Source organism: Petromyzon marinus, chromosome 75 (genome assembly GCF_048934315.1).
Source record: "Petromyzon marinus isolate PM22_M1 ecotype Great Lakes invasive population chromosome 75, UKy_Petmar_22M1.pri1.0, whole genome shotgun sequence".
NCBI lineage: Eukaryota > Metazoa > Chordata > Hyperoartia > Petromyzontiformes > Petromyzontidae > Petromyzon > Petromyzon marinus.
In genome coordinates this window covers 2,182,184-2,197,611 of record NC_133741.1, presented here as the reverse complement: position 1 = coordinate 2,197,611, position 15,428 = coordinate 2,182,184, and the positions used below count along the sequence as shown (strand labels likewise).

General features: G+C 42.3%; 1 protein-coding gene across 1 annotated transcript in view; it reads left to right on the top strand.

Annotated features, from left to right (window-relative positions):
* The first annotated feature begins 1,318 nt into the window (after positions 1-1,318).
* The window catches only part of LOC116957488 (UDP-glucuronosyltransferase 2A2-like), a 50,832-nt gene continuing 36,722 nt past the window's right edge, over positions 1,319-15,428 (top strand). The window contains exons 1-3 of the mRNA XM_032979664.2: positions 1,319-1,542; positions 9,427-9,554; positions 11,666-11,898. Of these exons, the coding sequence (XP_032835555.1) occupies positions 9,430-9,554; positions 11,666-11,898 (358 nt within the window). The 5' untranslated portion in view covers positions 1,319-1,542; positions 9,427-9,429. The remainder of the gene's footprint in view (positions 1,543-9,426; positions 9,555-11,665; positions 11,899-15,428) is intronic.

Below are 15,428 nucleotides of genomic sequence, written 5' to 3'. Positions count from 1 at the left end.
CCGCACGCCTGATGAAGCTGGTTGTAATCACCAGCGAGACGTCACGGTACTCTAATTTAAAATATTGTGGGTTTACCCTCAAACGCACCAGTGTGCTGGAGTAGTAACTAATTGGCACGGTTTTTTTACGTGGAAAATCTTACTAATTGGCTGTGTCGGGTGGTGGCGGGTTTAACGACACATTTCTATTTACGGATTCTAATCCAAGAAAAGCACGTTTGTTTTTGCACATTTTACCACAGGTATGTGTGGTTAATGAAAACTTGATGCTTTGCAATAGGTCTCTCTATTTGATGTTTGAACATCTTTAAAATGTTGACAATTACTTTCGCGTTTTTGCGTCGCGATTGCATCTGAAATGGTTAAGCGTTAACCAAAGCTCAGCTTTCGTGCGAGAGAGCCTCCGGATCCTCAGGGGCCCTTAATAGTTGGTGTCTGCTCACTATTAGGGGTGTACCCGGTGTCGAGATGTCATATGTCTCGCCTGGTATGAAGGAGGTCGTCGGTTCAATCCCGACCCTGACGCCTCTTGTAAATTTGGATTTTCCGTGTCTCTCTCCCCATGGTCGCGTGGATTTTTCTCCGGGTCCTCCCGTTTTCCCCTCCACATTTAAAAACACGCGTTTACAGTATTCGGCTGCTATACATTTCCACGTGACGATAAGCAACTTCGCTGAGCTATCATCTGTGGCCAGGTGGCTTCTGAAAAAGGGCTAATTGCTAAGTGGGCCTTTCACCCCATATGCAAGATGCTGTGCTACCCAATTATGCACAACCCTGCCAAGCCACGCGCTTGGCCCCCTCTCCACAGTTGCCAGAACATTGCTCCCTGGAAAGAATCTCCCTTCTTCACTCTTCTGTCCGGATATTGAACTGTCGGCAAAATCACCGATTCTGGTCTTCAGGCCTTCAAATTCCCCGAGCTCACACACATGGACATCTCCTAACTTCACCTGCGTGACGTAATTTGTTCACTCTCGCCGGTTACTCTTGGAAACTCGCATTGTTTACTATCAATTAGTTTAAAATGGTATTTTGTATGGTTTTACGTTACCATATGGATTTTAATGTTATCCTAGTTATTTTATATTGGCATATTCGTACGATGTAATTATACACCCACGAATCTCATGCATGATATAACTTCACACATTAATAAATCACCTCACGTACCCCCCTGGGACATTTCAAACATATCCTCCAGTGGTCCGCTTACCTCCGGTTGAGAACCACTGCTTTAAACATTATGAACATCATCATAGTGAGTCACAGTCTGAGGTTAAACGTATTTCCTCGATTGATCGCCTTTGTGCGCTCACGGGCCAGATGGGGTTGCTTATCAGTGGAATGTCAATGATTAAAAACGAACTTTTAAACCTTTTACCCTTTTCTCTAATAATCTTTGTACCTGCTTGAGCTCGCTCGCTGTTATGCAACACACACACGCGCGCGAGGTATAAATGTCCTCTGCCAGGCTTTGCAGATTGGAGCCACCGGTGATGTGTTCTGTTGGAGCGCAGTCAGACGACTCTACGACCCCCGGTATGCACACACAAGCCTCTGGGTTCACCGTCACCACCTCTCAACATCATCATCATTATAATCGACTCTCGGTTGTAGAACATTACTGAACGTTCATAATAGAGGTTTTTTTTGGGTTAGATCGCATAAATATATAAATGTATCGTCAAAACCCGCCACCACCCGACACAGCCAACTAGTAAGGGTTGTCACGTAAACAGAACGTGGCCAATTCGTCACTAGTACAGCACACCGGTGTGTTGGAGAGCCAAGCCACAACATTTACAATCCGAGTACGACGTTTCGCCAGTAATTACAACTAGCTTTATCAGGCGACAGCCAGATTTTGGAAATCTTAAATATTTCGTTCCTTATATAGAGGCTTAGATGTGGTGACCATGCTTCTGTGCTCATGCCACGTGAGGCAACGTACATCACGCATTATGCGAGCCCTTTGAACTTGTCCTTCCTTTCTATCGTGTGTATTAAAATAGCCGTACCAACGGTAATCCCTATTGAAGTATGATGGTGCCCTTTGGTAGGCATGCATTTAAATAATACTCTTTGGTTCTTTCGGTAAAGTCACCTCGGTAGAAAAACTGATAGATCACGACCTTTCGATCGCAACGCAAGCAATCGTCATCAGGCGGAAAAAAAAACAAGCAATCGCATGATGACGATTACTTGCGTTGCGATCGAAACGTCGTGATCTATTATTTTTTCTACCTACGTAACTTTACCGAAAGAACCAAAGGGTATGGATTCCTGCAGTCACGAAAGCTTCAAATTAAGACGTTGAAATAATCAATTATTTGATGATTCGCTTCCACGCAGCACTAAGGCGGCAGCTATCCTCTCGGTTAAAGTTATTTTTTATTTATTAATATTTCTATAGATTCTCTAATTAGTCTTGGCCAGTAGTAGCTAGTTTTGCACAGAACTTCAACATTATCAAAATCAATTGAGTGTCCTTGTTGGCACGCGTGTGCTGCTGCTGACAGTTGTATTGGGTGGATTTGGCGTCTGCTGCTGGCACGAGGTTCTGGACGCCTGTGATAAATAAGAGCTCCAAAGCTCATCGGATTCCTCTGGTCTAAATAAAGATTCTGATTAAAACAAATTTGATTCTGAGATGTGAACTCCCTCGCCTGGTAGTTCAATCTTTCTCTCCGTGATCGCGAGGGATTTTTCTACCAGTCCTGGGGTTTTTCCCCTCCACATTTCGAATCAAACATCACGCGATCAGAGTATTTGTCTACTGTTAAAAATTCCCACTTGATGATAAGCCCATTTCGTTGAGCCATCACTTGTGATGGCCAGGTTGCTTCTGAAAAAAAGCCACATAGCACACTGGACTTGCACAATCCACCAGTTAGGGGCTTGTTCTCCTGGCGTGGTAGTTGACGCAACAATAGACATTGTTATTATTATTCTTACATTCCCCCCACCTCTGTTCACCTCGGTATGCAGCGTGTGGTGGGTGGGGGAAATCGTGGCTAAACTCCCACTACTTTCTAAGACGCCTTAGCCAGCGTGGAAGAGTAGGCCAAAAATACCAAATATAAGGGGCTTTCCAGAGCTCTCTCTCTTGCGGCTGTACTCTCGAACACACCGGTTAGTGCAGAGCTAGTAACTAATTGGCACTTTTTGTGAACGTGACAAACCCCTACTGATTGGCCATGTCTCCTGTCCTTACCCTAGTTGGCTTCGTGGTTCGAGTATCCCTCTTTTTTTCTCCTCCTCTCCATCGCCTTTTCCTCTCCAAACTCTTCACGCTCTTCTTCGACTCCCGCTCTGTTTCTTTATTCCACATCTTACGTCGTTTTTTTTGTAATTTTGTGCTAATATCGGCGCGCCTGCTCGTTCCGGTCGTGAGCGCGGGGGGGGGGGGGGCGGGGGGGGGGTTGCCTGCTGCGCTCTACCACCGGCCAGTTTTGCTGTGCCAACGCTGTGTTCCTCGTGGATGCAAAGGTGGCAGTGGCCACAAAAATCGTGCCTCTGACCGATCTGACTTAAAACTTTCGTGACTGCAGGAATTCATATTCTTTGGCTCTTTCGGTAAAGTCACGAAGATAGAAAAATAATACTTAAAATAATAATAAAAAAGAGTGTACTGGCAGTCTATAATGTAGACTGTAGCCTGGTTATTAAGTTTGGTGAGTGTACTGGCATTCTATAATGTAGACTGTAGCAATGGTTATTAAGCTTAATAACCTTAATAACCATTGCTAATAACCATTGTTACAGTCTAAGCTTATTAAGCTTAATAACCATTGCTACATATTCTTGGTTCTTTCGGTAAAGTCACGTAGAAGGGAAAAATAAAATAATAAAAATATAAAACAATAAAATTCTCACGACGTTTCGACTGCAACACAAGCAATCATCATCAGGTGTGAAAACCACAACAAGAACATTTGAAAAAAGTGGCGGTGTTTTTTCCGTCTCCCCCCTCCTCTTTTCCGAACATAGATGGACTCGTCCATCTGAACAAACTGTCAAATCGCTATCCGTGGTGCTAACGTAAAAAAAACGCCACTTTTTTCAAATTTTCTTGTTGTGGTTTTCACTCCTGATGATGATTGCTTGTGTTGCAGTCGAAACGTCGTGAGAATTTTATTGTTTTATATTTTTATTATTTTATCGTTTCCCTTCTATGTGACTTTACCGAAAGAACCAATAATATGAATCCCTGCAGTCATGAAAGCTTGAAATCAAAATTTAACCATTGCTACAGTCTACATTATAGACTGCCAGTATACTCACCAAACTTAATAACCAGGATACAGTCTACATTAGTGGGGTTTTTAAATAAAACATTTATATTTATTATTTTTATTCACTTTCTTTCATTATTTGTCTTCTATCTACGTGAGTTTACCGAAATAACCAAATAATATGTTCGATCTGTTTAGGGTCTTGTTCGGTTGGCGCTCCTTAATGTACGATCGCTGAGTAGCAAGGCATTGCTTGTTAATGATCTAATTTCTGACAGGTCTATTGATCTCATGTGTCTAGTCGAGACCTCGCACCGGCCTTCTGACCATGTTGCAATTGTTGAGGCTAGGCGACCTGGATTATTTTTTTTATGCAATGAACCAAGGGTCGTGGTGGTGGCCTTGCGATTGTCTGCACTAAGTTCACAATGCTGGATCCACTGTCCTTCCCACGGTATCAATCTGTCGAATACTGAGCACTTGAATGAAAAATAAAACAGCCTCTTCTGATTGTGTTAATTTATCGCCCACTTAAGCTGTCTCTGCTTTTCTTGAAATATTTCACAGAGTTATTCTGCGTGCTCTGGAGAATGTATTTCTGGATTTCAGAGTAATTCTCCCCCACAACGATCGGATACTGTTGCTAGGCGATTTAAATATCCACGTTGACGAACCATCTAATCCTTTAGCCAAGGTTTTTCTGGCGACTCTTGATTTTTTGGGTTTCATTCAGCATCTTCAGGGACCTACCCATTCCCACGGTCATACTCTGAATCTGGTTTGCTCTACTGCTCTTCACGTGTGTAATGCATCAGTGTTCGATGTCGGTCGATCAGACCACTCTGTAGTGCTCTTTGAAATGTTCTTATTTCGCCCTGCTGGTTTATATAGTCAGATCTTCTTTCGTAAATTGAAATCCCTTAATCCAACCACACGTATTGATGTTTTATCTATCTCGGTTTTATCAGAACCCAGTTCAAGTTTCATTTATTAGGTATAGCCCTGTGAGCCATGCGGCTCTTAAGTCGGGTGCAACCGCAACAAACAAAATATGAATCTACATTGCAGAAAACTATTACACCACAACCAAACCAAAATAAAGCTACAAAAACAATGCAACAACAGTAATCAAAGGAACTGTGATTTTAAATTAAAAAAATAAACGATATACATAACACGCACGACAAAACCTGCAGTCATAGCTGGCAGCACGACACTCCCAGTGTATGATGTATGAGTGAGTCAGCATCAGCGTGAGTGTATGATGTGCGAGTCAGCGTATGATGTGCGAGTCAGCGTATGATGTGTTAGTCAGCGCATGATGAGTGAGTCAGTGTATGATGTGCGAGTGAGCCAGCACACGATGAGTGAACCTGTGTATGATGAGTGAATGGGTCAGTGGTTGTGCGAGTGTATGTGTGAGTGAGTAAGCGCATGATGAGCGAGTCAGTGCATGATGTGTGAGTGAGTCAGTGCATGGTGTGAGTGAGTCAGTGTATGATGTGTGAGTGAGTCAGTGTATGATGTGTGAGTGAGTCAGTGTATGATGTGTGAGAAAGTCGGTGTATGATGTGTGAGTGAGTCAGTGTATGATGTGTGAGAAAGTCGGTGTATGATGTGTGAGTGAGTCAGTGTATGATGTGTGAGTGAGTAAGCGCATGATGAGCGAGTCAGTGCATGATGTGTGAGTGAGTCAGTGCATGGTGTGAGTGAGGCAGTGTATGATGTGTGAGAAAGTCAGTGTATGATGTGTGAGTGAGTCAGTGTATGATGTGTGAGAAAGTCGGTGTATGATGTGTGAGTGAGTCAGTGTATGATGTGTGAGAAAGTCAGTGTATGATGTGTGAGTGAGTCAGTGTATGATGTGTGAGAAAGTCAGTGTCGGCTCCCTCTGCTCGCGCCATCGCCCCCCCCCCCCCGGCTCCGTCGCCCCCCCCCAGCTCCGTCGCCCCCCCCGACTCCATCGACCCCCCCCCCGGCTCCGTCGGCCTCCTCTGGCTCCGTCGGCCCCCACCCGGCTCCGTAGCCCCCCCCTCTAGCTCCGTCGGCCCCCCCCCCGGCTCCGTCGGCCCCCCCCAGCTCTGTTTGAGTTTTTGTCAATTTTATTAATCGATAAAATAACTATATTCTCTTTGGTTCTTTCGGTAAAGTCACGTAGGAAGAAAAATAATATATCACGACGTTTCGATCGCCACACAAGCAATTGCCTATAAGGTTACCGCTCTCTCCCACCTGAAGATGATTGCTTGTGTGGCGATCGAAACATCGTCATCTATTATTTTTTCTACCTACGTGACTTTACCGAAAGAACCAAACAGTATAGATTCCTGCAGTCACTAAAGATTCAAATCAAGATTAAAATACCAACAATTCGCTCACTGCTGAATTAATCTGCAGCTAACTCTCTTTCTCCGGATTTCCAGCCTCAATTCAATGGTACACCACTAACTATGCTCCTAGTAATTTCTTCCACTGAACTTTCTGCCCTGATTGCCAATTCCCGCCCTACATGTTGTCCACTAGACCCCTTTCCTAATAACATCTTCAAAGAAAAACACGACGTTTCGGCCACAGATCACTGTTTATAATTCAGTGGGCTCACATGACATTGACCTCTCCAAGACAGAGGTTCTTTGCAAGCCAACCGGCTACCATGAGAGATTCGTTCATGAGGCTATCCACATATACAAGCACAGAGACAATTTCAACCGATAAGATGGATTCTGGCTTAGTAACCATTGGAAAGATGTTTTAAACCATTTCGGTTCTTAATTAATTCTTTTATGGTGACCTTCAGACCGCAGCTCTTTCGCTGGCATTGACTCTTAATACTTCTCAAACCACGGTTAATGGTATGGTTTATAACATGATTATAACAGCGCCTCGCAGCTGTTTCTCTCCTCTGTTCCGACCATGATGGACTCGTCCGTCTGAACGGGGCTCATAGCGGTCCGTGGTGCTGATGTGGAGGGTAAGAACCCACCCATTTTTTCGCCATATAGCATCGTGATATATATCGACTTATTGTTGGTAGCTCAGCTGATTGGAGAATATATAGAGTTTATTGATAACATTGAGGTAGTTTATATTTTAGTTTTTTATTTGTTTACTATATGGTATTCATTATATAGTGTAGTGTATACCCAGTTACTGTTAATAGCTCAGCTTATTGAAGAATATATTGAGTACATTTATTATATTGATGTAATTTAGACTTAGGTTTTTTTCACATTGGTTTACTGTATGATAGTTGAGTTGTTGCAGCCCTTTGGCGTCCATGTAGGAGGTGCCTCTGTGGATGTGTAGGCTTTGACTTTAACACAGCTATTTCTGTGACCAGTCACAAGCTAATCCCTCAACTGTTTCAATGCTAAATTCTCCTGTTTGATATGTAAACCCCTTTGTCAAGGTGCCTCACTTCTCTCAACCAGCTTAAAAGACGCTGCAAATCTTAGCAGCGTTCATTGTAGCTCTGTCGTCCCGACAGGTTTGTTCCTTTCACCTGAAGACGGCCACTTGCGTTGTGGCCGAACCGTCGTGAGAATTAAATTGTTTTATTTTATTATTTTATTCTCATTCTACGTGACTTTACCGAAAGAACCAAGGAAGATGAATCCTTGCAGTCACGAAAGCTTTAAATCGAATTTTAACTGCTAGTCACTGCAGGCCACGGTTCAACAAGTGCTCTTGTTCTTCTAGACCTCAGCGCAGCATTCGATACAATCGACCATGACATTTTAATTGAATGGCTTGAAATATTATGAGGGTAACACATTCTGCTCTGGAGTGGTTCTGCTCTTACCTGCAAAGCCGCAAGCAGTATGTCGATATGGGTGGCTTTAATTCCTCGGTCAGTTCAGTGCAATCTGGGGTTCCTTACGGATCAGTGCTTGGTCCCATTCTTTTCAGAATTTACATGGTCCCGTTTGGAACACTGCTGCGATGTCCTGCGCTATGCTACAACTGCTATGCAGATGACACCCATATTTACCTATAACAACTGCAAAATCATGGATGCAGAACAATTTTCTCCAGCTAAATGGAAATAAGACCGAACTCCTCTTAGTCGGCTCTCCCCAACAGTTGCAAAAAACTGGAATTTTCAGCCTAGTTATTGATGGCCATCTTGGGGTGATATTTAAAGCGTTCTGTTCCTTAGAAGCTCATGTTAATAAGGTTGTGAAAACATCGTTTTTCAACTCAGAAACATTTCTCGACTGCGCAACATCATTACACCGGTTGAATGCAAGAGGTTAGTCCATGCACTTGTCCTCTTGCGAATCGATTTCTGCAATGCTTTGCTGGTTCGTATTTCAAATACTGTAGGTCCTTGGTAGAAGACAAATGATTCAGAATGCGACTGCTCGGGTGCCCACCCGAACCCCATTACGTGACCACATTTCTCCAGTTCTGTTATCATTACACTGGCTACCGGTCTTGAAGTGAGTATAGTTTAAGAGCCTTCTTTACTCGTCTATAAAGCCTTGCATGAGCTGGCACCACCATATATTCACGAGATAATTCATCCATAAACCCCTCGAGGTCGTTAAGATCTGCGTACCTCGATCCCTGCTGCATTGCTGGGGTGAGTGGGCATTTTTTTTTGTGGCTTCGCCTCGGTCGTGGAATTCCCTACCATTGGAAATTCGTTTAACCAACAATGTGGATACTTTTAAGTCGCGTCTACAAACACATTTTCTTCATTCCATTTATTATATTCAGCTGTCCTTCTCTCGTGGCCTTTCCTTAACCTTATTCTTACAAGGCCCCTTGAGACATTAGTGGGAGGCGCCTTACAAATACATGTAAATTATTATTTCGATTTATGGGCACTAACCCAAAACAACCACTTTTATAAAGGAAAGCATGTTTGTTTGCACGATTTACCACAGGCATGTGTGGTTAATGCAGATTTGATGATGCTTTGCAATAGGTATGTCTATTTTGTGTTTGAACATCTAAAAATTTTGACAATTGTTTTCGACGTTTTGCTTCGTGATTGCATCCGGCATCATCAGGCGTGGTGGCAGATTTAACAACACATTTATACTTGCGCAAACTAACCCCAAACACCTTTATTACAGATATTATTGGTCGCGAAAGCCTGTGTTAAAGCGATCTTTCATATTATCTGTATAAAAAGGCTGCATTTCTTTTTGTTGCCAACGCGTGCCTCCGATGTACCCAGGAAATGCTGCTTCACTGGACTTCCCTCTGTCTCGTCGCTGGGCTGTCCCAAGTGGCACGTGGTGGCAATGTTTTGGTGTGGCCAGCCGATGCCAGCCACTGGATCAACATAAAATCCATCATGGATGAGTATGCAAGAGACAGTCATCATGATGCCATAATTATCAGCATCATCACCATCTAACTATACCCTATTGGATGAAGGCTTCCATACCCGATCGCCATCCTTCACAGTTCCACCATGGCACAATCCAGCTCGCTACCTTATCCTTACGTGATGTCATCACTTGATTCCCATGGCGAGTTTTCTCCTTTGGAATTCCACTCCGTCTCTTTGTCTTAATATATTTTCTTTAATTAAAGGGTGCCTCGGTGCCGTGAAGTTATCTTTCTCACGTGGTTAGACGGATATCGGAGGTTTAATCCTGACCCTGACGCCTGTATATTTGAAAGTGTGTATGTTCTCCCCGTGGTCACGTGGATTTTTTCTCCGGGTCCTCCGATTTTTTTCCTCAACATTTAGAAAGATGCGTTTAAAATTATTTATATTAAGTGGCTGCTATCATTTGAGGCCAGGTCGCTTATGAAAAAAGGTTAATATCTTGGTGGGTTTGCCTAGTAAAATAAAATAGCTAAGTTGTTTTTCTATATATATTTAAGTGATTTGCTTACCTTTCCTATGCTATGCACTCCGATCGTGTTTCTATATTTTGTTTGTTGTTGTAACGTTCTCGCCCACCCCTACTGAACATCTGTGAACAATAACTTTATAACTCATCGGATTCCTCTAGTTTAAATATATAAACTGATTCTGATTTAACACCACCCATCATCCCTTCCGATGTGCCCTGCCCAATCCATTACGTTTTTAACAGTAAATATGGTATGTATGATTCTAATTTATTATCTGATCCATATTTAATTGTAATAAATATCCCCAATTGTAATTTGCGCAATATTTGTATACATTAAAAAAATCACTATCTATAGTTCTTATATATTTTTACGGAATGCTCGATGTCATGCAAAAGGGCGAAAGGAGCACAGTAAATGTTTGAACGTATAAACAATGAGAACAAACGCATCTCCGATTGGCACGGTTGACTATGTACGGTGTGAAAGAAATTCAACATACATAACAAACCAAGAGACAATAAATTATCACTGAGATTAATATGCATGTATGTTGGACATGTTTCACACCTTACGTAGCCAACCGTGCTAATCAGAAGTACAAGGGAAAGACAACACATCTAAACACAAATAGTAGTTCTAAAGAAATTATTTTCAATCGAGATTTAAAAGTACGTGGACGTGCCCAAATTACAATTAGTTGAGGCAGTCATGTGCCACAAGGGTCATAGTAATGAACCCCACATCTATGAAACGTGGATTTCAATCCAGGCAGCCATTCAATCATGTGTAAGTGTCGTGAATGCTAAGTTTAACTGCATCTCGTTTAATCAGGTGTGAGAACTCAAGAGACCAGGATGAGCAATGTGCAAGAGTGACCTGGGGCATTAGCCTGCCGTTTAGGGCGTGACGATCGCTATGCATAATTTGGACCTCACGTTAATGAAACAAGGGGAAAGATATTCAAGTTCCCCCTCCCCTTTTTCACCCCTACTCCCCTTTCCCCCGCCCCTCCCACTGCATGTCCATCCAGCAGTGTAATTGGGTACACCACAGTGTCATGATTGGGGTAAAGAGTGCCCAAACCTGGAATATTAGGCCAAACATCTTCCACAGGGGTGTCTAGAACTGCCTCTATTCTGTAACTTTTCATATACCAATTTAAACAAAAACTGGTCATCAGATATACTAAAAAAAAAATAGATTTTCATCAAGACCCATTGTCTAAAGTGCAGTCTCCAACTTGTATTATCCACTCTACCTCTCTGGTTTATTCATGTGCTACGAATAAGGGCCATTTATTGAAATGTCACCATTTACATATATTGTGTCATGCCATTTAAAGCCACGCAGTGCTATTGACGAATGTGTTGGAATTGTTGCTATTTGTGCTTGTGCACCACTTCCAAATGCATCATCACCAAAAATGAGTCCTCTTATTGTTTTATATATATTTTAGTATTTTATTGTTTCCCTTCAACGTGACTTTACCGAAAGAGCTAAGAATATGAATTACTGCAGTCACGAAAGCTTTAAATCAAAATTTAGGCCCCATTCCGTCAATAGTGGCGAGATTGTAGGGCTTGCACTGTTTACCGTTGCACCAGGCTCGTCGAGAGAGGACACCAGGTTACCGTTATCATCCCCACCGGGGCGATGTTCATGGACACGCGGACGCTGGGACGCGTGCACCACGAACTCCTGAAGGTCAACTTCACCAAAGAGGAGCAGGAGGTGAACATGGACAAATTCTTCCAGTTCTGGATTTTTGAGAGTACAAAACTCTCTTACTGGGAGGTCTACTGGAGACACAATGCAGAGGTTCAGGAGAACATGAAAGGTAAGTAAACTATAAAATAATCTAAACTATCTTTATTTTTAACTATTTTTTTTTTACCAGGTAAGGCCCACTGAGCTATACGGCTCTTTTTCGCAGCAACCTGGCCACAAGTGATAGCTCAACGAGGTGGCTTATCATGTGAAAGTTATAGTAGCCGAATACACTAAACGCATGTTTCTAAATGCAGAGGGATAACTTGGAGGACTCGGATAAAAAATCCATGCTACTATGGGGAGAGAAACACCGCAAACTCCAAATATACAACAGGCATGAGGGTTCGGATCAAACCAACAACATCCTGTATGTTAGGGGAGGAAGTTAACATCTCGCTACCGTTTTACTCCTCACATTAATCCGATCACCAACAACCAAATAAACAAACCATGTGGTTGGACAGATCTTTCACATTTAGTGCACCACACCTCTGGATAAATCTCCCAAAAGCAATCTGCACACCCGACTCCAATATTCCGATATTAAAGTTACAACTAAAAAGACATCTCTTTACAACTAATTCCCAATCACATGCTTTTTTTTTTCAAACAACAATAGATATATTCTTAGTTTTTTCCGTAAAGTCACGTTGAAGAGAAACAACAAAATAACAAAATATATATAAAACAATAAAAAAAAAATTCTCACGACGTTTCGACCATAACTCAAACGGTCATCATCAGGTGTGTCGGTTTGCATAAATTTATTTTGAAAACGGCATATTTATTTATATATATAAAAATAACGTTTGCGTCACGCGCAACGATGGCAGTTTGCCAGGACTAGTCCATCTATTTTTTGAAAAGAGGAGGGGGGAGACGAAATTTGTTTTTATGTAAGCTGTCTGAAAGGCACTGTAAGCGTGAACAATCAATCAAGAACTGAAATGATTTATCAAATCTTTCCAATGATTGCTAAGATAGAATCCATCTTCTCGGTTGAAATTGTCTCTGTGTTTGTATATGTGGATAGCCTCATGAACGAATCTCTCATGGAAGCCAGATGGCTTACAAAGAACCTCCGTCTTGGAAAAGTCAATGGCATGTGAGCCTACTGAATTAGAACAATGATCTGCTACGGCCGAGGTGTTGGTCCTACCGTGTTTAAGGTCTGCTTTATGTTCACGAATGCGGTCCGAGATATGGCGTTTGGTTTCTCCAATGTAACTACTACCACAGAGGCAACTTAGTTTGTAGACACCAGGGTATTGTATGTCCGGAATCACATCTTTTACAGACGGAACCAGATCACGGATTTTATGTAATGTGTTGAAACGGACCTGGATCTTGTGTTTATTCAAGATTTTGGAGATCTTTTTTGTGATCCCAGCAATGTAGGGTAAAGTGATGGTTTTGAAAGGCTCCTCAAGAGGGTTCTTCTTCATGGTTTGAGTGATAGCTTTGCGGATTGTATAGTCGGAGTAACCATTAGCCCTAAGAGCTTGGTGTACGTGCTTGAGTTCACTGCTTATGTGTTCCTGGTCGGATATGCATTGGGCTCTATGATACAGAGTCTTGATGAGAGAATTCTTCTGTGATGGATGGTGGTGGGAATCCGGTTTCAGATAAGCATCCGTATGGGTAGCTTTCCTGTAGACAGAGTGGCTCATTGAACCATCAGGTCTCTTTTTAATTAGGACATCCAAAAAAGGTATCTTGCCATCTATTTCGACTTCCATGGTAAATCTGATGGCTGGGTGTATGGAATTGATGTGGTCGAAGAATTTGTCTAGAGCAGGCCGGCCATGTGGCCAGATGACAAAAGTGTCATCCACGTACCTCTTCCATAAGGTTGGGCGCAGAGTGGCAGTCTGGATGGCGTCAGTCTCAAATTTCTCCATGAAAATGTTAGCTATAACTGGAGAAAGGGGGGAGCCCATTGGGGTGCCCTCAGTTTGTTTGTAGAAAGTTCCATTCCAAGTGAAGTATGTATTGGTTAAACAGTGTCTCACCAGGGGGGGTACCTCAGTGTTTAGTCCTTGATGAACCAAGTCTTCAATGATTGCAATGGTGTCAGGTACAGGAACCTTGGTGAATAAGGAAACTACATCAAAACTGACAAGCAGGTCGTCTGGGGACAGGGAAATACCCTTGATTGTTGATACCAGGTGAGTAGAATTTTGTACCGCAGAGGTGGTCTTTCCAGTGAAAGGACGCAGGATTTCAGACAAAAAACGAGCTAGTTTGTAGGTGGGGGAGCTGATAGTAGAGACTATGGGACGAAGAGGTGTATCAACTTTATGTATTTTTGGTAAGCCGTATAATCTTGGTGGCCTGGCAGCAGAAGGTTTCAACGAAAACTGTTTAGATTGATCAATTAATGTGGTTGAATCAGAAATTATTTTGTTGGTTTGTGTGACGAGGCTGTTGGTGGGATCTCTTTTTATTTTTGTATAACTACCATCGTCGAGTAATTCTTTAATTTTGTTGTTGTATTCTATTTTATCCATGATAACAGTAGCATTGCCTTTGTCAGCTGAGAGAACTACAATATCATTCCTCTTTTTTAATTTATATAATTCAAAACGCTCATCTTTGCTGAGGTTGCTAGCTGGCATCTTAGCGTTTTTGAGGGTTGCAGCGATTTCAGATCTTGCTACGTCTGCAGCGATGTGACCCAGGCCCCTGAGAGCAACGTCTACTTGGGCAATTATATCATTAACTGGTATGTGTTTAGGTGTGACTGCAAAGTTTAGACCTTTAGCTAAAACGGATTTCAGACCATCGGAAATAGAACTGTTACTGCGATTAATTACGACTTTATTAACGTCTAACTTTTTGGTGTGTGGGTCCGGTCTTTTGTTTAAGAGGAGGTTAAATTTGGAAATCAGGTTTTCCTTACATTTGGTCGACATCGTAGCAGCTGAAGAGGCAGTCATATTGTCTACATGTTCCCAATCCGATGTGGACATTATTGCCGTCAATGATAAGTGTGATTTGTAGAGTGTCTTGTCTAACTGATCTAGTTCTGTGCGTATAAGTCTGATTTTTTCTGAGATAAGAGCTAAGCTAGTTTTGAAAAGAATTCGTTTCGCATTAGAAGAAGTTACAGTAGCAGAGGTGAGTGTAAATGCGATTGGTATTACCCCAGAGTCGCGGCATCTCTTCAATAATGTCCACATCGGATTGGGAACATGTAGACAATATGACTGCCTCTTCAGCTGCTACGATGTCGACCAAATGTAAGGAAAACCTGATTTCCAAATTTAACCTCCTCTTAAACAAAAGACCGGACCCACACACCAAAAAGTTAGACGTTAATAAAGTCGTAATTAATCGCAGTAACAGTTCTATTTCCGATGGTCTGAAATCCGTTTTAGCTAAAGGTCTAAACTTTGCAGTCACACCTAAACACATACCAGTTAATGATATAATTGCCCAAGTAGACGTTGCTCTCAGGGGCCTGGGTCACATCGCTGCAGACGTAGCAAGATCTGAAATCGCTGCAACCCTCAAAAACGCTAAGATGCCAGCTAGCAACCTCAGCAAAGATGAGCGTTTTGAATTATATAAATTAAAAAAGAGGAATGATATTGT